General features: G+C 42.2%; 1 protein-coding gene across 3 annotated transcripts; it reads right to left on the bottom strand.

The window, feature by feature from the left end:
- Positions 1–5,753: 5,753 nt before the first annotated feature.
- On the bottom strand, positions 5,754–22,035 carry eva1ba (eva-1 homolog Ba (C. elegans)). Of its 3 annotated transcripts, XM_029504433.1 has the most exons (4): positions 21,970–22,035; positions 8,783–8,939; positions 6,998–7,092; positions 5,755–6,892 (listed from the first exon to the last, which is right to left on the bottom strand). In XM_029504433.1, exons 3-4 carry the CDS (start codon positions 7,062–7,064, stop codon positions 6,468–6,470), a joined length of 492 nt encoding a protein of 163 aa, XP_029360293.1. In that variant the 5' UTR covers positions 7,065–7,092; positions 8,783–8,939; positions 21,970–22,035; the 3' UTR covers positions 5,755–6,467. The 3 variants fall into 3 exon arrangements, with proteins under 3 accessions (XP_029360294.1, XP_029360293.1, XP_029360292.1); XM_029504432.1 differs by lacking the exon at positions 21,970–22,035 and having other exon boundaries at positions 8,783–14,427; XM_029504434.1 differs by lacking the exons at positions 8,783–8,939; positions 21,970–22,035 and having other exon boundaries at positions 5,754–6,892.
- Positions 22,036–23,734: the final 1,699 nt, after the last annotated feature.

Raw genomic sequence — 23,734 nt, 5'->3', positions numbered from 1 at the left:
CTAAGCCTAAGCCTACTAGTGTTGCCCACTGCAGAGCACATCTGGACAACATCTGGAGCTCATCAGGAACCGGGTGCTTCTGAAACTGCCATGGGAACAAACTATTTTTAAAAACCGCGTTGAATAATGGTGATTGAAGGCACATTCCCGCTTTTGGATAAGGGGTGACATGAATGAGAGTAAAAGGGAAAAAAGGGCGACATTCCAGAAATGTCAGATTTTTATATGACATGAAAAATAAATGCTTCTCCTCAAAAATTTTGCAAGCACAAATGGAATTTTAATTCTTCAGCTGAAGGACCGCTAAGAGATCTCTGTGATGATGGGCGCTGTTTACATGACAGTCACTCATATTAATTGTAACACAGCACTTCTGTGAATATTTGACTCCGGAAACAACAACCTGGCATGGCACACCATAACAGTGGAAAGACTGCCAAAGAACTGTTGGCAGCTCTGAAAACTTGCTGTTGAAAACTGAAGCATTTTGGAGCAGAGGTCAAATGCAAGGAGTTAAAATTAGAAATTGTGAAAGAGGAGCTGAGATAGAACAGCTCGTCTGTGTCAAAGAAAAGGGATGGAACGATCCAGATATAAATCATATGGGTGACCTTATGGGGAGTCTTAATAAAGCTTACACATGTGAAAAAAAAAAAGAAGAAAATTTTACCATACTGAGGGTAATTATTGTTACAATAACCAAAGGAGTTGTTTATGCTCCTCAAAATATTCAAATATGACCACTGCAATAAAATGAAAACAGTTTAACTATTTAAAGGAGTGGTTAATTAGCATGGATGAAGCTATACGGTAGATGCCGTCATCTATAAAGGGACATTTTCTGCAATCAGCAAGAGAACCACAAATGATAGCCTTACAAGCTGGATTATGTACATCTTTCACAGAGAGCTTTCCCACACTTTTTTGGCTTCAGATCTCCGGTTTTCTCCAGTTGGATTTCCCTCATGTTGATGTTCACTTCATTTTATTGACGTATTGTTTCTTGACTGTATAATTACTGAGGCTGAAAGCTAAAATATGATCCTTCTCATTACATGCGTGTTTCGATTACTTCCTCCGAAACACTGCTCAAAATATTGAGTTGTGAATTCAGCAAAACTTATATTCGGTCCTATGCTTTTGAGGTAAACGCTGTTCACAAGAGATTTAAACAAATATAATTACACAACTTCTTCAAAGAGTCAATGCCACTGATTTCTGAAAGCTTGTGACCACATGTGAGGCTTCCCAAAGACCTCAATAGAGAAGACTTCAAGTGTGGGCTTCATTGGAAAACAGAGTGGGCCCCAAGGCAAACCTGAACCCTGTCTGTTCCTCCAGCACAGTGTGTGCTTTGCCAAATGCTCTAGCAGTAGTTCTTGGCCTGCTTTCCTCCCCAACCAACGCAGCCTCACAGCGCAAGGATGTAAAAGTAAAGTCTCCAGCCCCAGGTGGGCCAAAAGAAAAATGTGGACATGTGCCATAACACGATGAGTATTTTGTATATTCTTCCTTTTGGATATCTTGATTTCTATGCCAAAACTTTATAGTTTCACATCTTGTAAATCAGCAAACCACTGAAAAATTAACTTGTGATAATGCCCAGTACAAACATTCGCCTGGTGTGCACAAGCCATCAATTTTCTCTAAGTCTTTAATGGCAGCCAAATAATATTTCAGCCAACTCACATGGAACTGATTTCTTATGAGTTGATTTTTGCCATTGAAGCCCTAGCCCCGACCTCACTCCTCATGAGTGTGCACCAAATTCTGAACAGCGTGTTGGGAGTGACAGTAATACAGCCCTCCAACCCCCAAAACCACATTAGACACAGCGCCTCACATCAGCTATTGTATGGAATCTACTATGTGTGGGCTCTCCTTCTGCAAAGCAGGACACACAGACAATGAGGGGAACATATTATTCAGAGAGCATCTTTCATCCTGCAGGCATTTCTGAACAAAGCGTCTCAAATCAAGAAATTAACAGTCGAGCAAACTGAGAAACACAAAAGGGCGCTACAAAACCAGTTGAGCTGAATACACATGCTCTGCATGCCAGAAATCAAAAGCACCGTATCGCACATGAGGAAAATTTCAAAAAAAAAAAAAAAAAAGAGAGCAGAAATCAGCAGCCAGCATTATTTCAGCCACACAGCAACAGAAATGAACATTCACGAATACAACGAATTAACATCGCAAGAAAGCATTCAGCCATCACATGAACATCAGCCATATTGAGCAAAATGAACAGCCAGCATCATATCAGCAACACAAGAGCAGAAAAGTTCAGCAAGTGAATGTCACCTGTTTCAGACGTGGCCAGCACTCACTGCAGGTCAAACCCAAATTAAATGAACACAAGCAACAATATACTCTTTGCCTCCAGCTAAAAGCAACAGTCAGCAGCTTTGTGGCCATTTGGTCGTAAAGGTCCAGGAGATGCCTAAACTCCACCTGAATGCTGGCTTCAAATGAAAAGTCAGGGGATCCTAAAAGTTATTGCAAGTCATTCTGGGGCGAACATAAATGTCTGGACCAGATTTTCTGACAGTAAATCCTAACATTTTTTTTGCCCTTTTACCACTAAACACTAAAACAAATGTTAATCTGAAGGTTTGGAGTAAAGGGGGCTCACTGAAGTGAAGGGGGAAGGGGAGGGGATATAAATCTCTAAATTAATTTAATACTGAAAGCGTTGTCAGAAACAGCCCAATCAAGACTACACATCTGCAATCAAACAAACAAACAAACAACCAAACAAAAAATAAGGTGTACTCATTCTGACGTTTCCTCCCAACTCCTCAAATCCAACATCCGGTTTGAAGTAAATGCTCCACTTTTATCCATTTTATCGACTCTAAGTGACGCTGCGCGACCTGGAGACGGTGTGTCAACCGATTTGGTTCCCCCCCAAGTTCCGGTTCCCCTTTACGCTGATTTACTGCTGAGTCGTGCGTAGTTGCTAAGTTACCGTGCGTAGTTAAGGAAGAAACGCAAATAGAAACACTGCTATAACAAGCCAATGTGTAGGTTACTGGTATGTTATTTATTATATGTAAAAAAAAAAGAGAATGCATTTGTTCGGCCATTCATTGTCATCTTTGTGTCAATGGATGCCAGCTAGCCTAGCTGTTAAGTAAACCTTACCGCCGGATCACTTACACTAGTTAGTCGCTTCGAAATGGACTGCTAGCTAACTGGTTAGCTAACTGGTTAGCATGCTCGACTGACGAATTGATGACATTATTTTTGACGTATAACGTAATTATTGCTTACCATTTATTTGGAAACGGGCGGAGCGCCTGCGAATGACATATTTCTGCTCCTCGGAAACACCCAAAGGTGTTATTTTTCAGAATCCACGAACTCGTTGAACACAAGTTTGTCCATTTTACTATAATGAACATACACTCACATGACAAACGCTCATCCTGGCCACCCTTTGGGAAACTGGGTTGGGAATTAGTTTATGTCCTGGGTTAGTTCAAAGTAAGTGCATGATTTATACGAAAGTCAATGATCCATTCACTGAACACTTAATATTTTTACACATTATCTGTTATCTCTTGCACGACATGCCCATAAAATAGGCTATAGGTCTACATAATTGTAATTGATCGATCAACTGTAAAACTGTTAAAATGTAGCATATACACAACAAAAATTCAGCAACAAAGCATGGTATTATTTTATTATTATTATTTTATTAACAAATCAACAGGCGTTGAAGAAGAGGTCACGTGGGGTGCTGGAGCCAATCCCGGCTCACTTTGGGTGAACACGTCATCACGGTTAGGTCAGGTGACCTAAATGTGATATGGTGAAATAGCGCAAATATGTGCGGTGAGTCAAGCAGCGCTGTGGCGCAGTGGTAACGCTGCCGCCCCACACCTGGGTGGGAGCAGTTCGATTCCAGGCTAGGGTAGGTGATGTCAATGTGTAATGTAACGTAATGTAATGCAACCCCGGGGTTAGTGATGTAATGGACTGTAATGGAACTGTAATGGAATATATATATATATATACACACATGATGTGGATGTAAAAAGTGATGTAATGACTGTAAATATGTATATCTGATGTTAATGTAATGCTGAATATGTATGTAATGTTAAACGTGATTTAATGTAAATGTATGTAATGTGAAGATTGCGGTTCGATTCCCGGTGTGGGCACCTGAACGTGTCTACGGAATTAATTGGTTGCGAGTAATGGACTGGGCTAATGCAGATACGGCGCCCCCCCCAGGACCTAGGCCGAACCAGACCAGACCGGTCTGGCACCCCTCCAGGAACGGACCGAGACCAGACCGGAGACAGGACGCGTCCACAGACTAGACCAGTAAAACAGCGAATGAATCACCCACTGAGATGATTTGTTTATGGAGGACATGTAAAAAAAACACAACTTTTACTATTTTGTAATATGTGGATTATGTCATATTTGAGTTACAAAAGTTTCTAACTTGTTTTCTTCCTAATTGTAACACCCCCCCCCCCCCCCCCCCCCCCCAATAAATGGTTTGGCCACCGATCCTTCGCTAAGCCCCGCCCCCCTTGGTTACTGTTGCTATGCTAGCCTGTTGTCTGTTGTCTGAAGTTCGATAGGAAAATGTCCAGTCGGGAAATGAAAGAAGAATAAGAAAATAAAAGGTTGAGAAATGTTCTATACAAAACTTTTTTTAAAAGGTGGTGACGGTGAGTTTGGAACGAGAAACGTAGAGCAAGGTAAGAAACAGGGCCGTTCATTTTTAACGTAAGCTAACTGGACAGCTCTAATGCTAACGCCCATTAGCCTAGCTTGTATTAAAGCCCGACACAAAACGTTATCTTTGACAGAAACAGCTGAGTTTGGTAACTCCATCAGAGAGGAAGAGACGGAGAGGAGAGGGCTCCAGCTGCAGTCAGGTAACAGAGACAGTGACATGGGGGCCAGAGGAATGTATTTAACTTGTTGGCTTTATTTCTGTACAAAGATATTATTTAGAAGTACTCCACCGCTTCAGACACAACAACACACACAAAGACCGGGACATTACTCGTTGTTAATGTTTTGTGTGTGTGTGTGTGTGTGAGCGCGCAGGCAGACAGACCTGTATTCTGTGATGAGGAGTTGGAACGTGTTGTTGTAAGTGATGACCACAGAAGACATCCAAACTCTGGCTACAAGCTAATGCGTGTTCCAGGTAATAATATGTCTGTACGTGTTCCAGTTAAAAATATAACCACGATGTATAATCCTCATCCTACCTGGATTATTTCTCCATAACGATCGGCTCATTCCACATCATACATCGTGGCCGTATTATTACCTGGTGTGTATCACCACGTTTCTTCTTTAAGTACGCACGGTAACACAACACCGTTGTGGGGGGGCGGAATCGGTTGACACAACGGAAAATATCACCGGATACACCGAAATCACCAAAAGTAGAGGCGCAAGACGAGACGGTACAAACCAGGTGTTACGGGTGCCCCTCCATTAAGTTATTTACGGTAAAGACTTGGGCGACATTGATTGCCTTCCGGGTTTTTTTCTTTTTCCTACGACTATTAAAGATTATTAAGATTATTTAGGGTTAGGTTAAGATTATCCTATAGCTAAACTTCATTATAATCAGTTGTTCTCCAAACATTAGGACTTGTTTGGAGTTTTATGTTATAAAAACTGGATTAAAAAAAAAAAGACATTGAGCAGAAATAAATGACAAAGAAGGAAAAAAAAAAACAAACAAACAGATTTTCAGGCTTCATCATAAATCCATAACCCAAAGGTATGGACGAATAAGCCACTCTTTATTTGTTTCATTTGTTTATTTGTCTGACATCACTGAGCATCATGAAGAGAAACGAAAAATGGTTTTAAGCTTAATACTTTAATTTTGCAATTTCTTCTGGTGGAATTAAACCTGAAAATGTTGGCTTGGGTGTAATGTATTCATAAATTAAAGATTCCAACTTTAATTTTCTTTGTGCATATGAACATGTAATCTCTGACCTCCAGTTTACTTTTAAGTCGGAAAATGTTGCTCGTTTCCTTCCCCTCTCTGCAAAACAAATTATCTCCACAGTACACACATTGTACTTATTCGGATTTAAAATTTTCACTCATTACATAACCTGGTTGTGTGCATTTTATATCCTTAAGCACCATAGTTTCTAACAGACTGATTACTTCAAGTTTCCTTCAGCTCCCACATTCATACATTCTCATCCATACAGATTAATTAGCTGTAAAAACATCTCTTGATATAAGTTCATGATAAGGTCTCTTGAAAATCGCATTGCTTCATGAGAAATGAGAGATGTCAAAGTTCAGCTCTGTTAGAGCCAAGCAAGGTGGTGCATCACTGTTGGTCCTCTCTCCACATGGTCTCAAGTCTCGCAGGCTTCAGGGCCACCAGGCCCACCCAAAGGTCTTTGCCACTCCTTCACAGAGTTTACAGTGCTTCCCCTGTAGCTCTCTTAGTAGTAATGCACTCTTCCAATTGTCCCCGTTCCTGTCCCCAGGATATCAGGTTGGCCGTTCCTCCAGATCTCCCGAATGATCCGTTCTCTCTCCTCCAGTCGCTGAGCTCGTTCCAACTCCTCAGCTGAGGTAAATACGTTCACGCTCAACGTCCCATCAGATTGGCCGCTGTGATTAGCAACAGGGATTTCTGTGCTGGGCAGAGGGATAGGGGCCTCCACGTCATCTCCATCTTCATCTTCGTCATCATCGCTCTCTTCTTCTTCCTCGCTCATGTCCTTTAACTGCTTTTTCTCAGGCGTGGAGGGAGCGACGTTGGTTCGCGGCTTGCAGGAGATGCGGATGACCAGGAGGCAGAGCGTCAGCACCAGGCCGAAACACACTCCCAGCACGAAGTAAAGGCCAAAGCTCTCTGGGTTGGCTGTGGAAAGGACACGCATGAACAGTGTCAGATAGAGTTAGCTCGTTCATTCAAGATCAAATCCTAAACATGAAGCCACATATTGTGCTGGGCTGCGGAGTTTACCTTTAATGTGTGCATAAGCAGCTATGCTGTTGCTCAGGAGGTCCATTTCTTTTTTCTTCACATCCATGATGATGTCGACTTTGTTTTCTTCACACCTGAAACACAATAAACATATGAGACCATGTTAAGTTTGACTTCAGATAATAATCCAGCCATACATCCTTTCAGGTGCTCAAAGTCAAAAAGCCTTCCTCCAATGTCACATTCTGTGCAATGTTTGGATGTCAAACCCACTGACCACAGCAACTTATTCATATGCCTCAGGGTGGGTGGGATGATCCTCCAAGCGTCAAACAAAAGCTTCTTTGTGTTTTCTTTAAATACGGGCTTCAGCTGGGATCGTCATAACGCATTTGGCTCATGGCTCTTTGCCTCTGCCATTCTCTCTGAATCATGACAGTCTTTCATAAATGAGGCCAAGTGTCGATTTTCCAAGTCACCACAAAGGAGTCTTTGCTGCCTCATAGGACTCTCGGGTCAGTCTGTGAAGCTCAGAGGAAAAGGCCAGTGTGTTGTTGACTTATTTTTAATGTTTGGACAATGTGTCTCTGACATTTAAGCTGTCCATCTTCCTGGTATCCTGCTAGTCTAAGGAGCACCATTGTATTTTTAACTGCTCCTGTGTGCGGTGGTGAGTAATAACACTCCCAAGGAAATCTTTCTTAAAGTGAAACCTGTGGAGCAGTTCAGCAGAGGTACAGGAAAGGTTTATGCTCACTCTCCCTTCTCTGTTTCTTTTATTTTGAGTAATTATCTGTATCCAGGACCCTGTGACTCTCTGTCTTTCATTGGACCTGCCGGTTGGAGAACCACACCAGGGTCACGTTGTGTTGTTGCTTTTTCTGTATTTCCTCCATTTTCCTTCAACACCCGTCAGCCCATTCCTGCTGACTCCGGCTTTCCTCCACCACTTTGCCATTTTGTTAACAATTTCCTCCTCCCCGGATTGATGGCATCATGGTGTTATTGAGGAGCATGGCAGCGTTGATAGTAATGTCAGTGGGACGCGTTTTAACTAAAAGGAATGCTCCTTTAGTCATTCCACTAGTCTCCTTTAACATGTGCTTTGTGTTGTGGCTGACTGTGGAAAAAAAAACACTGTTCATGTGAAATGATGACGAACTCTGAAACCATCCAACTATAACCTGCATGTAGTGCTCTCTAAGCTGAAACACATGTCAGTGTGCCTACACACAGATCATATGGATGTCCTTAAAATGCACAAACCACATGTTTGTGTTTGCATTTACTTCCTAATCACATCAACTGATAACCTCAGTGCCTGATCGTCACCACGGTGTGAATACCTCAATGATTTATGAAGAATTTGTGCTCATTAGTTGACGCAGCTTTCCGCAAACCATATAATGTGGTGTACTGATGAAACATGGCAAACATTCATTGATCTTCTACTGCTTATCCATGTCCGGGTTGTGGGGTGTACTGCAGCCAATCCCAAGTCGCATTGGGTGAGGGTGGGGTCACCAGTCCATCACAGGACCAACACACAGAGACAGACAGAGAGAGACCAACAACCACTCACACTCAGACCTACAGACAGTTTAGAGTCACCAGTTAACCCAAACATGCATAAGTACCTGGAGGAAACCCACGCAAGCATGGTGAGAACATGCAAACTCCGTACAGAAAAGCTCAAGGCCTGGGAATCAAACCTGTGACCTTGTTGTGGGCCAACAGTGCTAACCACTATGCCACATGGTAAACAATTGCCTGTAAAAGCAGCAGCAAACACAAATGAGAGTAGAGAGAGAAAATGAAACTTACCACAAAATGAAACTTTGGTGTGTACCCTCAGTCCCAACTCATAGCGTGGTGAAAAGTTGGATGCAGAATGATCTCACTCCTCTCTCTTTCTCTCCTTTGCTGTTGGATCAGAGCCCGTGATCTTTGGTCCTCAGGCTGAACAGTTAATTTGGCCACCCTGAGACAAGAACAAACACACACACGGACAGATACCCACACACATAGAGATGTCAGGCTACATTAGAACCAAACTCACTGAGGTGTCTGCAATGCAAACAGCGACAGGCCTATTGGAGGATACACCCTCCAGCCACAGAGTACAGGCAGGCGTTTCAGAGGGTGGAAATTCAACTGTGCTCTTCCGAGCGTAGAGACGGTTAAATTCACAGAGGCAAAGCATGGGACTGTGATGGCTGCCAGAAAATAACAACAACAACAAAGCAAACAATGTCTTCATATATTTACACAGCTTTGGGTTTTTTTTACTGAAAAGTTGTTGTCTTTGTATATATTCTTTGGAGTTGTTTGAATGGCCTCAGGTGCAGTTAGCTGTTGGACTGATGTTCTCGTGCTGTCTAAGAGTGATGAGGTTACAAAATGATTTCACATTACACGGCAAATCATTGTTGGTGTTTTATGTTTATGACAAAATTTTGACGTTTTTCTGCCACACCAAAGTCACATATTTTAGCAACCCGCTGGGTGTCAGTGTTTTACATTGCCAGTTGTGCTGACCTGGGACTGAGAAAAAAAGCTCCCTTGTGAATTTTTCGAACACATAGTCACGTTTAGGAAAAAGCTCCTCAACCAGCTGCAGTTGGTTTAGCGCAGCCATTGTGCTTTCCAGGGCTGATTTTGATCTTGCTGACTCTTTGCAGATCCTATGTACACTGCACAGCGCCCGGGGGCTAAGTGACAGAGGAGTCACTATGGTAACAAGCTTTCCAGGCCACCCCCTCTGTCCCCACAGGAGCGAGACGATGGGCCTTTTGTCTCCGCTCGACTCCGTGGGGATGGACCTACGCGATGTCTTCCTGGTGAGTTCCTTCCTTTCTTTTCAATTACGAACAAGTTCATCTCCTCTCTCCTACAGAGTCAACCCTTTCTTTCCAACGAACCGAATCTATTCATCACTATCCAGGCAGAGCCGAAGAACACAGCCTTTCAATGAGAAGTTTTGTTTTGTCTCAAGGGTAATAAAGTGCACGGCTCAGATGACTAACAGTCGTTCTTGAAGCCAAGGTCAAAGCTAATGATTGGACACCTCCAGTGCAGCAACGGGGCTCCTCTTACACAGGATGATGACAAAACTGAGCTTTATCGTAACTCAGATGTCTGTTATTGGTAGTTAATGACGAGCGCAGGCCTGTTTAAAGTCCATCTAAACACTAATTATTCTGCTGTGTTGTTTGTTGTTCCTTTGTTTTACCCCTTAGTGGGGAATCATTGACAGACTCACTCCTTCTCAGCGATGCACTATCCATGAGTCAGCTTTCAGTCATTTTCTCCAAGTGACCCAATATGTTTTTCTATTGCAGATGTTGAAAATGAGACCTCCATCATAACATGCCACAGCGATTTGGTGTATAGTTTTGTCCCATCGGGCGCACAAACTTAAGTTACATTATAAAGTGTCTGGTATATATTATGAATCAAAACAGTTGTCCTCATATTATGGCTGCCGGGGTAGTCGCATGGGACCAGAGCATGAACTTTGGCAAAAATCAACATATTGTAAATAAACAATGTTTTTGTGGAAAGTTTTGGGGAGTGTTGACTGGTGTGAGCTTTCACACCATCTGCTCTACAATAGAAGTGATAATATCTCAAGAATCAGGACACCATATGGTGCTATTGTTTGGAAAGCTTGCGTAAAATTTCTGTTATAATAATAATTTCAGTGCACCTCATGACTTTTAATACAAGCTTGTTTTTTGCTTGTCATAATTTGGCTACAAATCCTTAGTCAGGATGAAAGCCGGCCAAAATGAAATTTTCCATTGATCTGGCTGAGCCAGCCGCAGCACGTGTCATTGTGCCACATCTGTGACGTTAATGTCTGGTCCTTTCTATTTTTTTTGTCCCTGCTAGCTTATCATTTGCTCTTTCCTGGCCTTATATCCTGTCAGCCATCCCCTTCCTGAGTCCTTTGCACGCTGCTGACTTTTAAATAATCAAGTAAGCCATCTTAATATGGCTCAAACTCTGTGGGAAAGGTGTCTCTGTATAAATGTGTGTCATAAGCTCATATTAAAACCAAATAAAATATAATCCCAACCACAAATATTGAGGATCGCAACTCGCTCAGCTCAGTTGTTTTCCCATTTTGTTTGTTTGTTTTTGCTAAAAATCCATAAATCAGCGATGAGCTATTTATGTAAGAGAAGACTGCTCTGATTGACGCCAGCATAAGCACAGTATGGTGTGTGTTGTGGCCTGAGAAGAGCTCAGATCCTATTTTAACTGAGCATTGTTTACTTTGGTTCGGGTGCAAGAGCAGAGTGGATGAAAATTTCCAAACTGCCACAGAGTGTGATATTTTTGTTGTCATCCACTTGAAGATAACCACAATGGCTCTTCCTTCCCACAGGGCTTGTCCCTTTCCGCAGGGATAACATCCAGGTCTGAGCCGTCCTTCAGCATCAATGCCATTGTCTGGGATAAGTGTGAGACAGAACGGCTGAGCCGTCTGCTGTACACCAGACGTCAACTGGGGGATTCATCAGCTGCCTTGAAACTGGAGCAGCTTTAAAAGCAACAGTTTCTCACAGAATACAGGTGATTTCCCCCCTGATTCTTCACCAGAAATGCCTGTGTCATGAAAGAATCAAAGTCATAACCCTTTAGTGGAATCGATACGGGGGAATCGAGCCACATCTGATTTACACACAGAAGATGAAAAGGTCAGATTAGAGCTAGGAGCAGGTCAGTGTTATTTCCTCATTGTCATGACACACGCTAAGCCACAGAGGAAAAGAAATATTTTTAATACCTTCGAATTCTCTGGCACAGCAGAGGTCTTTCTGTGGTCCATCTTGGACGGCACTTCACAGAGCGAAAACAGCCCGATTTGAATTAAATCACACTTTCAAACAAATCAAACCCAAGTCCACACACAGTCTCTATCTAATAAAGGATATGACAGAAGCTGCCAAAAGAATTTATAGCAACTTACACAGTATCTTTACTCTCAATTATGTTCATTAAAAAGTCGCTGCTTTGATTCTGAGGCCTCTGCTGATGAAAATCAGTCTGGACTTAATGATGTACAACATCAAACAAAACAATCTGGGTAATGTATTCATAATTTTTAGCTTGCAGAGCACATTCTGAAACTCTACGTGGTCTTAAATAAATACACAGAATCAGAGCTCAATCTTGGCTCAATTATTTTCTAACTCCTAACTTTAGAAGAATGCCTAAGTTGCTGATGAGAGGTTAACAACTACCTAAAAACTGCCAGAGAGTTTGAAATTGTATCACAAAAATAATGGCTGCGATATCTGACACACCTGAGCGATCTCCAAGTCTTAAAACGTAATGGACCTTCAAGCGCTCCCCAAAACAACAGAGGTGCAGGCAATCACTCATTAAACAGAAACCTTGTCCAAACCCAGATCTCCGTTTACAGAGTCTGTGAAAGCACTCATGAGGGTCCACAGGGTGAAGATAATTTCTTGTGGAGGCTGCAGGAAGATTTCCCCACGTCCAAGAAGCTTGAGAAAAACATTTCTGCAGAGAGTAGGAGTGCATTTTTGAAACAGATCTTCTTTACGTGAAGATCCATCTGCTCAAGCTCTACCAGCGTTTCTGACTCAGAGGCGCGTTGTTGTGTTTGGAAGCAGGTCAGGATTGTGGTCGCTATCAGAATGGAGAAATGGAGCACCAGGTAGAGTATTTGAAAATGCTTTTATAGTCGTCTTAATGTTTTGTGTCAGACCAATGAAATATACCATGGCATTGAGTAATATAATAAACTGAAATATATCAAAAGTTCCCCTATACGGGGGTTTTATTTAGAGTGAACGCCGCCACAGCACAAAAAGAGACAAACTGCTACGATCAAAGGCAGAGAAACTGGGCATCTTAAAGTTACGACAGGCCATTGGAAGAGTTAAACAGGCTACAGCAAATATTTCAGCCAGATTTCCAATTCTGTAAAGAAAATATTAAGAACAGAGCATTTTTGGCATAGTAATGGTTAAGTCCTATTCTTTTCCTTACCAGAGCAGAAAAGTCCCTGGATGGAGTCTGGGTGGAGACATTTAATCACTTTCACATTGGCAAAAAAGCACAAAGAAAGTATGATGCATATTTACCTTGATATTGATTAAGATGCTAAGTGTGAAATACAACTAACATCGTCTGGGGGAAAAACTCAACCCATTTTAAATCACATTTGACCTTTGTCTTAACTAGTGTGCTGCCAGTTCCACTGAACGCAAAGCCAGCACTTGCCCAGTTTTTGTTTCCTCTCCAGTGGGTTTTAGCTGGAAATAAATGATCTAAACCTGTCTTGTTCTTGCACCATTCAAATGTTTTTTTTTTGTTGTTTTTTTTGTTTTGTAGAAGAGTCAATCCCATCCATACTTGCGTATGTTTTTCTGTTTGATACAGAGATGAAAGGAGCCTTTGTTTGTACTCTCTTGTGTTGATGCATTTGTCTCGTGTGCACTTCATTTGACATGGACTCAATGAACAACAGCTTTGCTCTCAAGGACAAAGAATTTTCCAAGGGTAAACACAGACTCCAACCAGTGAGCCGTTGTTGGGCAGATATTATTTGACTTTTGGCATTGTGCTTTTCAACGAGGGTATATATTCAACATGACTCAATATGCCGACACGACACCAGGTTGGTTTATAATTTAACTACAACCTTTTGCCCAAAAGCATTCCTCTTTATCGTTGTGTTTTAAAAAGTGACCCACGGGGCATGGCTTGTCCTACGAAGAACATGTTTTGTGGGCCATGGCAGGTAATAGGATGGTAATGGAGAAATGGGAGTGCGCTGGGGGTTAGGGCAAGTGGTTAATGGGACCCAGATGTGTTCCTGATGTGAGTCAGCGTCAGAATGCATTGCTATGTAAATGAGGACATATCCCCCGTACCATCTTCGGACTGATGCTATCACGGTACCAATCAGGCGAATCACACAGAGCTTGTGGCAGCAGTGAACCAAATCGGAGCAACAGCCGTGTATTTGATTGCTGACAGGGTTTTTTTGTGCATGTGTGTAGAGTATTTGCCTGCTTGTTGACAGTTACTGGTTGTCTGTTTACGTTTCTGTGCGCTGGAATTGATTCATGTGAGCATTGCTCGATGATTTGCTAAATCGCTGTGCATTCAGAGCATCCTGAACTCTACACGCCGCAAATAGAGCAATGATCTCACCCTTTCGCGTCGATCTGGGCTCACCATCCAGCAGCACGCCAACGCCACATAATGTATCAATTACATGGACCCTATGGACTACTCTGTGACAGAGGTGGACCGAGTACACAACTTCACTACTTGAGTAAAAGCACAGATACTCCTTGTCATATTACTCCAATACAAGTAAAAGTTGCTTCGTCAAAATATAAGTTAAGTATTTGCTTAAAAAAATTACTTAAGTATAAAAAAATACCTAAGGAGATACAGGAAAGTAGCTTTATTGTCATTATACGATACACTGATGTGATTCTGCTGCTGACATGTTTATAGCTCAAAAATATCTTCAGTTAAAGAGGCCCTAAAGATCCCTGTGGAGGGATCCGGTCCAGTCTCTGTCTCTGGGGGGGGGGTTTGGTCCAGTCCAGAGGTCTCCAGCTCCGGTCCTGGAGGGACACTTATGATCGTAGTGAGTTAGAGTCGCGGCTCTGCACTTTAGCTAGCTCGGCTAATGCTAGTGTGGCTGGCTCTACAGCTGAGTCTGTTTGACCTTAGCTTAGCTCGTTGATGCTGGTAACCATGGTAACTAGCGCACACAGAAGAGGAGAGATGGAGTAGTTGGACACACGGACCCGCTTTGTTCAAACATCACAACACAGGACTTTACTTTCATCACGCTGACTGAGCTTACAGCGGCTACAGCTGGCGTTACTTCTCACACCATTCAGCGGAGAGAGGGACACACACGCAACGTGGCTACGTGCTGACTACGTCACACATTACACACAAGCCCACCTGCTTAAAGGGGAACGCTCTGGCCGGTCACACTGCGCAGCGACCATGGTACAAGTGAACGAGAGACTCAGGACAGAAGACCCGGATTCGGATCCCCTGAAGTGGAGCTGTCTGGATATTAACCAGCTGTGCCACAAGTATTAACATACATTTCTAGATAGTTCCCCATCACTGAGCCTGTTTTGTGCTTTTTCATCAATTAATCTCTACAAAAACGAGCAGTGTGTCTGTGATGTTGGAAGTAAAGCACATTGCAGTGTAAAGGCATGTAAGTGAATTTCCCTCAGGATAAATAAAGTATGGTGCCCCCCCACCAAGGACCTAGACAGGACCCTTCCAGAGATCCAGATCAGACCAGAGAATATGGACCAGGAAAAGAACGAACGGATCACCCACTTCTGATGACTTGTTAATGGAGGGAAAAGGGACAGAATTTAATATACCAGTTCATTAAATGTAAAAATTTATATTAGTATTGAATTAATTATTTCATAGTTTGTTTGCTTTTTTAAGGATTGCGGCGCTCTTTTGCTAAAATTGTTTTAAACAACTCATGTAGCAAATAAATGTGGTTCTGGCCTTTGCACCCCGTTTAGAAAGTTTTCACACTGAGCGTAAAGGTTTTGGGTTCTCCTTGCTCCTCTTTGTGTATATGTGTTATTGGTTGCATTTATCAATGGCTGTGTGCGTATAGAAGTCAAACTCCTATTTGAAACACAGCTTATTAAAAAAAGAAGCACTGTTTAAGGTGTGTTTACAAAAAAAGCCATGTTTGTTATTATAATTTCCCCAAATGATAGCCACGATACTGTGTTTCAAGCGTTTCAAAAGGGGTATTAATCAAAACCAGCTGCCGCATCACAGTGAAATGGACAAAAGAATGCATTTAAGAATTTCGCCCCCCTCTAAACTACATCTGTGAGACCTGCTTTTTAAATTGACTATGTGTTCACATGCCAAGACTGCCATGGGAGAGGTGTAGGGTTCAACAAATAATTAGTCCCTTTAAATAAAAATAACATGCCACGGTTTTTTCATTCATCTAGCAGTCGTTGGGCAAAACATCAGCATTCACATGAACTAAAGCATTTTGCCAGCAGCGACAGTTAGTTAGAATAGAACATTCTGTTGGATATATAGCTGGCGCTCGAAGATATCAGCTGATGATCAGCAGATCTGGATGACATTTGACTCCCTGTCCTAAATATGTACCTTGAAACCCATTATGGCAATATTTGAAGTGTTCCTACATCAAGCCTTCACAGCGTTTTTGTTAGATATTTGTTGTGTCATAAGTTTATTCCCCATCTGTAGTTCGACCATTGGGTGAACCAAGGTAGCGGTAAATGCCCGTCATCTAATCTAAGTTTGGTAACTGCATTGGACAAAAACTGAACTGACTGCTGGGATACAACTGGTAAACATTTCCCGCTGGGCTAGCTTTTGAAACAATGCTATAAAATGACCTGCCCAGCCAGCAATGAATGTTTTATGCAGCATGCACAGAATTCTCCATCTGTTTCAGTCTGGGGATGTAAGAGACACATTACACTGTATGTGTACACGTTATAAACTGAACTTCTAAAAGTATGCTTGTATTGAAAATTTCCTAGTTGTTTGTGTTGTGTAATTAAATCTGAAACAGACTCAAGATAATTCATTCCTCGATCAAATAATGCTCTCTCCAAACCATGCCCCAAATGAGAAAAAATTAAAGGGCCTGCTAATTACAGTTCAGGGGGAGAACATCCACTGGGACGAAACATTTTCTGCAAGAAAGAGAGACAATGCTGCTACAGGATGAAACTCATCAGTAAACCCACTTAAGCAACTAAAATCTTTCTCTGCTGGCTTTGAATTCAAAACAAGGATGATGAATAATGTTTGTGAACTCTTTTTCTTGCAAAGACGTGTCTATTTCTGGTCCCTTTCTTTGTGGACTTCTTCTTTTTTTTCCCACTTATCTTGACTTTGTGAAGGCTGAAAACATCTGCATCTTCCCCTTTCAAACAAATTGGTACCCCGGGAGTTTAGACAAGCAGTTCAAATCAGAGTCTGAACTCTGACCTCCGAGTAAATAGAATAGGTTAACAACCACCTTCTGGACAGATAAGACAGGACCACTGATAAATAAGGCGGTGGGGTTCTGGAAAAAAAAAAAAAGGGGGAAAGTCTGCTTAGATTAGGCGCTCCTAGAGGTCACAAAGAAGTCAACTCATTCTAGCCACAAAGCCTTCAAGGGGTTACTAAACTAGTGTGCATTCACACTCATCCCATGGAAGGTTATCTGATCGACTAGAGGCACAGCTGAGAAGCCGTCTGCCCAGATAATATAAATTATAAGAGCCCCTTAAAGCAACCAGTCCGGCTCAGCCTCCACTCATCACTTCCCTCCTGTCTCACCTCGCTTTCTCCCTGATAAGAGGCGCTAACCGCCGACATCCAGAGGAGGTGTGAGAGCTGAGGCACACGGTTAACTGTTGTTCTGCATTAACGTTTCTATGGATGCATAGAAGGGGAACAGCTGAGAAAGAAATAAAATTCAATCCATATGCTCCATGTGTGCACTTTCAAAACCGCATTTGAACTGCTGGGATGGCTTTCACCTCATCTGACATCTGCCCCTTCAAGCCTAACGGAAAAAAGGTGGGGATGTTTGCTTTGATTGTAGCAAGGTGCCGACTAATTAATCACCTCAAGGTTGGTCAATAATACGCAGCTGCACAGGAAAGCCACAGCCAGGTACTCCTGTCCCGTCTCAACCACTATGTGCTGCATCAGCTGCTCTTTGCTTCATCACTGAAAACACTCATTTAACAGGAAAACGTTACCATGCACCAACAGCGTTGAGAAACAATACTGATATGGAACACGAGGGAAGGAAAGACACTATCTTTCATAAAAGGGCTTGAACAAGGTGTTTACACTCATTCACAGTTTACTAAAATAAATACTCACATAAGGAACTCATATTTCATGTGAAATAAAACTTGGGCTGCTATAATGAAAACCAGATATCAAACTTTATAGCACAAGCACAGGCACCTCTGATCAGTCCTACTAAGGTTTTCGTTCACATTAGTTGCAAGGAAATAAAACTTTAACATTCTCTGTCCTGCAGAAAAAAACTTCATCCATTGGAAAAGTTCAACAGAAAAGCCTCAGGTTACTGTTTCTATGGTACTGGCCATACACTGAAACGAACTGTCAAACTCACCGGTTAGTGATTAGAAAAAAAAAAAAAAAAAAAAAAGTCCCTCTGTAACTGTTCAGTCCGCACAGAAAGCCTCAGGCAAACACTGCAAATCTTAGTCCTCTTTCCCTCCAAATTGGAAAAAGAAAAACAAAAAACAAACAAACAAAAAAAAACAAAAACAAACCAGCAGCACTACAAGCAGCCCTGACTGTTTCTGTTGATTCCCTGTTGCTGCTGTGGTCAAGTCCTGAAGAGTGTGTGTGTCTGCCTGAGCGTGCGCGTGCAGAATCTGGGGGAAGAGGTGGTAACTTCCTCTCAAAGTTGGATACGGAGTGAGTAACAGAGTTTTCTCCCTCCCGAAACTCCCAATCCACAAGGAGCAGGAAAAGCTGTCATACTATCCCCCCTTTTTTTGCTGGAAAAAAAAAAAAAAGGGAGGAACAGCCTAAAATGGGCAAGCTTGGAGGAGAGAGGAGGGAGGAAAGCAGTGGTTGTGTGTCTCTGCGTGTGTGCCTGTGTGTGTGTGTGTGTGTGTGTGAGGGGGGGGATCTTTCCCTCTGTTGTTAAGGAAACAGGCAGAAAAAAACTCCAGGGAAATTAGCTCAAGTTTTTCCATGCACAGTCCTGTCACCGAAAACAAAAACCGTAAAGGAGCACCAACATCGCACAGCTGTTCTTCACCAACACACACACTGCTGTGTGCAAGCTTTGATATTAACATTCAGAGTTTGCTCACCCGTCCAAAGAAATCCAATTAAACATTAAACTCGAAAAGTGGCCTTCATTTCTTCGCTGTTGGTATCACGCCTACTTTTTTTCTGCTGAAGTGATCGTGCTTCCCTTATAACGCCTCGTCGTCTTGTTACCTTCTGATATCGAGTCACTGCAGCACGTCAAAGATATTTTATAACAGCTTCTCTTTTAACATAGTTACGGCATAAAACTATGGCTATGTAGCATTAACAAAACTTTTAATAGCTCCTCATCTCTACTGGGGAATTAGTTAAGCAAAATGAATGGAAAATATGCCTATTCATTGACACATCTGCGGGCTACATATGAAGCTCGTGCAGGAAGCTGGTTTGATTAGCTTGTCATAAAACAAAGGAAGCTGACTTTTATATAAATGACAAGTATTACAGGAGGTTATTTTTGGAGACAGTCATGGGTTAGACGAGAATTCATTTCAAAAACCTCAACTTGGAGTTTTTGCACTTGAATCTTTTATTAAACAAGTGACAGTGTGTTTATCGCCGAAGTTCAAAGTACTGGTTGGGTTTGTTTTTGTTTGTTTGTTTGTTTTCTTTGTGCCATCGCTCAGTTTTTACAAGACAAATCAAAGAGTTTTTCCCAAAATGTCAGGCTACACCTTAAAATGGACATTTTTTATCAAGCATAAACTGACTAGCGGAGCGGCATAAGGCAAGGAGACATGTTTACTCCTGTGGTAATGCTATTTATGAGACTATACATCACTCTGTGTATTCAAGATGAAGTCTCTAAGTGCAACCATGCAATATAAAGCTATTTCCTGCTGACAGCGAGTGTCAGAAGAACTTTGCTCAGAATGTCTGAAGTTGCAAATTTATTCTCATTGTCTCATTGGCGGTCGTATGTTGATGTTTACAATAAACGGAAGAATCCTCCAAGCTACATGCCACCTCCTATTTTGAATTTGCCATAAAGTCAGAAATTCAATGAGTATTTCCGACTTATTACTTCTCCCAGAGCTACAGTGTGCAGCTTCACTGAGAAAGCTGTACGGTTTTGGAAAAAGCAGCTTCGCACAAAACTCGATAAACATGTAATCATACTAACATGTGAACTCCCATGCTGACAGAGTTGATGCACTAACTCCTAACAGCTGTGAGCTAAATGTAACAAACCTTTTCGATTTCCACGTGAAATTGTGTCAGTTTCGACCGCACAACTCAGGCAACGCTGACAATAATGTCGTCACATCCAGTGGGAGCACACACTCTACGGCCTACCATACCAGGGCTTTACCATAAGAGCCCTGTATCATCTCAGATGGGCTCAGCTGTAAATCTCTGAAGCTGCACGGCTCTGTTTTGACCAAATTTTATTGAAGCTACGCACTTTAGCAGACATGGTGACATTTTTCATTAAAGCCACCACCGCTCTTCGTGGTAAAATGGGGAAGGAAAGCTGAGAGAAATGGAACCAACAGTTCATTTTATTCTTCCAGAGGGTCAACATTAGAGCAGAGCTGTTATTGCGCTACACCCTGCTGGGACCTGAGAGAACATCTTGGTCTTAATCCCACATATTTCACTCATTAGCCCGCTCACTAACCAGCGCAGCCTGCCCATGAGCGGCTACAAAATCTTGTCACAGACTCACTTCAGTTGAAATTGCATTCAATATTGCACCCACAGGGCTTTGAGTCTCCTGACTCCAAATTAAACATCCTCCCACTGCCTTCTTTTCTTTTAAATTACTTTTTCACCCTAACTTCCGTAGAAACAAATGACAAATAAAATCCTGGAAACATTCAAAACATAAAGGAAGGCAGAAAGCAGCTGCCCAGTACCCCTCACTGTCAAGTTCGATGAAGAGGCAGTGCAGGGGATGGAGCAAAGGCTTTGGGAAAAGCTGAGTCCTCTTCTACAGTGCCAGGATTTAAATGTTTCTCTGAGCTGCACCAGTGATCACATTCCTGCCTAGATCTCCTCATGGCTGGCAGATCTCCACCTGTCCCTGGGGCTGATTTATTCTCCAGCATGGGGTTGGTCTGAGGAGGGAGGAGAAGTTGAGGGAGACAGAGGAAGAAAGAGTTTCAACCAAAAAGCAGAGGAGGTGAAAATGAGGCTTAAAGAGAAATGAGAGCGGTCTAATTACAGGGCTGACAAGGAGGCAGACTTCTCCTGGATTATGTCAGGCAAACCCAAGCATGCCAGAGTGGTGTTCAGTGTAAACCTACAGTATATTATCATACACCAAGGAGGCGGAAACAAGGAAGAAAACAAGGCTGATAACCGGGGAGGGTCTGTCTGCAGGTGGGAAAGATTCAAACAAGCAGTGAAGGTGTGCGTGAAATGGTTTGGGGGTGGGGAGATTTAAACAAGATAGCACTCGAACACAAAGTTCACTCAGTGCAGCCAACTGATATGCTCTAAGTGGGTTTCATAGGAACAAAAGCTAAGTACCGTCTTTAACCTAGATTAATATTTGCAGTGCGTCTCACGAGGGAGTCGCCTCGCCCACTCATTTTCCAAAGGTTGCCAAACAGAGCTTTTGTTGGTGATCTGCACCGTTGGGAGGGCTGTGTGTATGAACGGTGCATGGGAACCGCTGAAGGCTCCGTTTGGGCCATCACCATGAAAATAAAAATGCTTAAGTTGTTTCCACTGGAGACAAACTCAACTAGACTCAACTTTCTCAAAGGGCAAACACAACACAAAGCATTTATAGATAGCCAGTCTTTTTTTTTTTTTTTTTTTTTTTTTTTTTCAAAACAAGCAGTAACATGATAGTTAACCTTGGAAAATAAAAAAATAATGCTTTTCCTTTGTTCAGTAACATCACCGATAAAACAACAACAACAACAAAAAAAACTAATTGATGACTCATCTGTTCTCAAGTGAATATCATTGGAGAGACTGTTCCTTGCAGAGTCAAAAACAAAAGGCAATTCATACAAAAAATAACATTAAATGTCAACAAAACAAGGAAAACTGCAAGGTAGATTGGAAATATAGAGAAGGAATGCAGAAAAGAAGGTTGTTGGGTTGGGTTTTTTTTTTTTTTTTTTTTTAAATAGGTTATCATCAATCTTGTTAATGCAAAACACAAACTGCTCATTAAAACTGTGATTCCAAACCTGTGGATGGATCTGGTCTAGGTCTGCACCTTAAGGTTCGCCTCCACGCCCTCTTTCCAGTGCATGAAAACACATGTCTCTGTCCTCGGCCTCAGTGCCCCCCCATAAAAAAAAAAAAAAGAGCAGTGCAGAGGCATCTGCCAGCAGTAGCTTCTTTACAGGACAGATGGGATCCTCGAGCAGGGAACTCGTGTGCACAAGGCTTGTTTTGTGATCACAAGTCTAATCTGCTTCCTGCTGTGATTTTCTGCTCCCTCCACAGCCATAAAAAATAAATTGTTTGCACAATTATAAACTCGCCAGCACATGCACAGAAATGTAGAAACATATGATGTAATGATACAGCTTCACCCACACGTTTCTATACCCAAACGGCAACAGGCTCATAGTGCTACCACATCTATGGGACAGCTCGGGAGGAGAGTAAAACTCTGATTGTGGTGTTTGAAGGATTCATAATTGCCCCCTGCAACATTTCTTTCCATCCACAATCTCCTCGTAAAGATCTGGTCACATCAGGAGCAGCAATAGAGACATTCATCAGCACGCCCGAGCCGAATACTTGAAGCTTTTTGACATGTGTAGGTGTAGTTGGAGATGTACTTCATGCTGGCTGCTAAAAATGGAAATCTGTATTACTTTAAAGCTTCTAAACTATGAATTTGTGGGCACAGGAAAAAAAATACACTTAAAAGGTAAAGCAGTGGCAGTAATTTAGTATCAATCAGCGTCATTCGTTTCCGTAAAACTCACCAACATTCTCACTCTTTCTAATTGTAATCTTTTAACTCTAAAAAGGTCTACAGAGTTCAATCCTCTCTGTCCTACTGTTATTACAGATGTTTGAGTTACCCCCATCCAGGAATGTCCAGGGCTTATGGGAAGTGGTGTCCATTTAAGGCTGCTAAAGACAGAAATATTGAACAAACAAGAGCAGATCGTTTATCTAAATATATGAATCAGAAAGGATGTGTTTAAAGCCTGTGATGTTTATTACTGCACTTACAGACTTGGTTATTCCAAAGACACTTCTGTACCGTTGACTCCTGCGTAATGACTGTCTGCAAACCATTTCCCCTTTTGTGAGGCAACTTTAACATCCCACACAGTAAATAAACAAGCTGCACCACCGTTCTCTGTTTTTGACTCTCAGTCGTCTTGAGAGTCAACACTGTCACAACAGCTTGCTGTTGGTCAATATTGTGGCATTTTTATCGGAATGAATTGGTTCAGCTACAGGATTTCACATTTTAAATACCATGGTGACGCACCAGCTTCTGGATAATCCACTCTTTTATAGTTTTCCTTGTAAATACTTCAAACTTTTGACCCTAAACTGTTGAAAGTGTTTTTTCAGACTACAGTTTTTTTGGCAGGACATATTGAACTTGATTTTTTTAAATGTCTTGCAGCAGATTAAATTGTCTAATATTCAAGCTTTTGGAAAGATGCCAAGAAAAGGATGTGATACCTCACTCCTGGCACACCCATGTAGTCCTGAATGAAAAGGAGATTGAGGGAGAGGTCTGGTTAGGCGGGAAGGCAGCGACAGGAAATAGTCCAGGGTTGTGCAGACGCAGTGGTTCCACCGCCAGCGGGGCTAAAATAAGGCCCTAGTGTTCACCCCCGCCCCTGGCCTTCTCTCTGTCACTTAACACACAAGAGCTGACGGAGATTAAACGAGTGGAGGAGGAACCGAGGGCTTGCAAGAGTTGAAGAGAAGTTGAGGGGTGAGATTACATAAACATCTCAACACCTTGGCCAC

The sequence above is a fragment of the Echeneis naucrates genome, chromosome 6 (assembly GCF_900963305.1).
Source record: "Echeneis naucrates chromosome 6, fEcheNa1.1, whole genome shotgun sequence".
In the NCBI taxonomy this organism is placed as follows: domain Eukaryota; kingdom Metazoa; phylum Chordata; class Actinopteri; order Carangiformes; family Echeneidae; genus Echeneis; species Echeneis naucrates.
This window is presented reverse-complemented; position numbering and strand designations above follow the sequence as displayed.

Excerpts from the sequence above, each read along its gene's own strand:
- eva1ba (XM_029504433.1), bottom strand. The coding sequence starts at position 7,064 with ATGGATGTGAAGAAAAAAGAAATGGACCTCCTGAGCAACAGCATAGCT. Across the intron at positions 6,893-6,997 it reads TGCTTATGCACACATTAAAG|CCAACCCAGAGAGCTTTGGC; the intron begins GTAAACTCCGCA and ends TCCTTTCCACAG.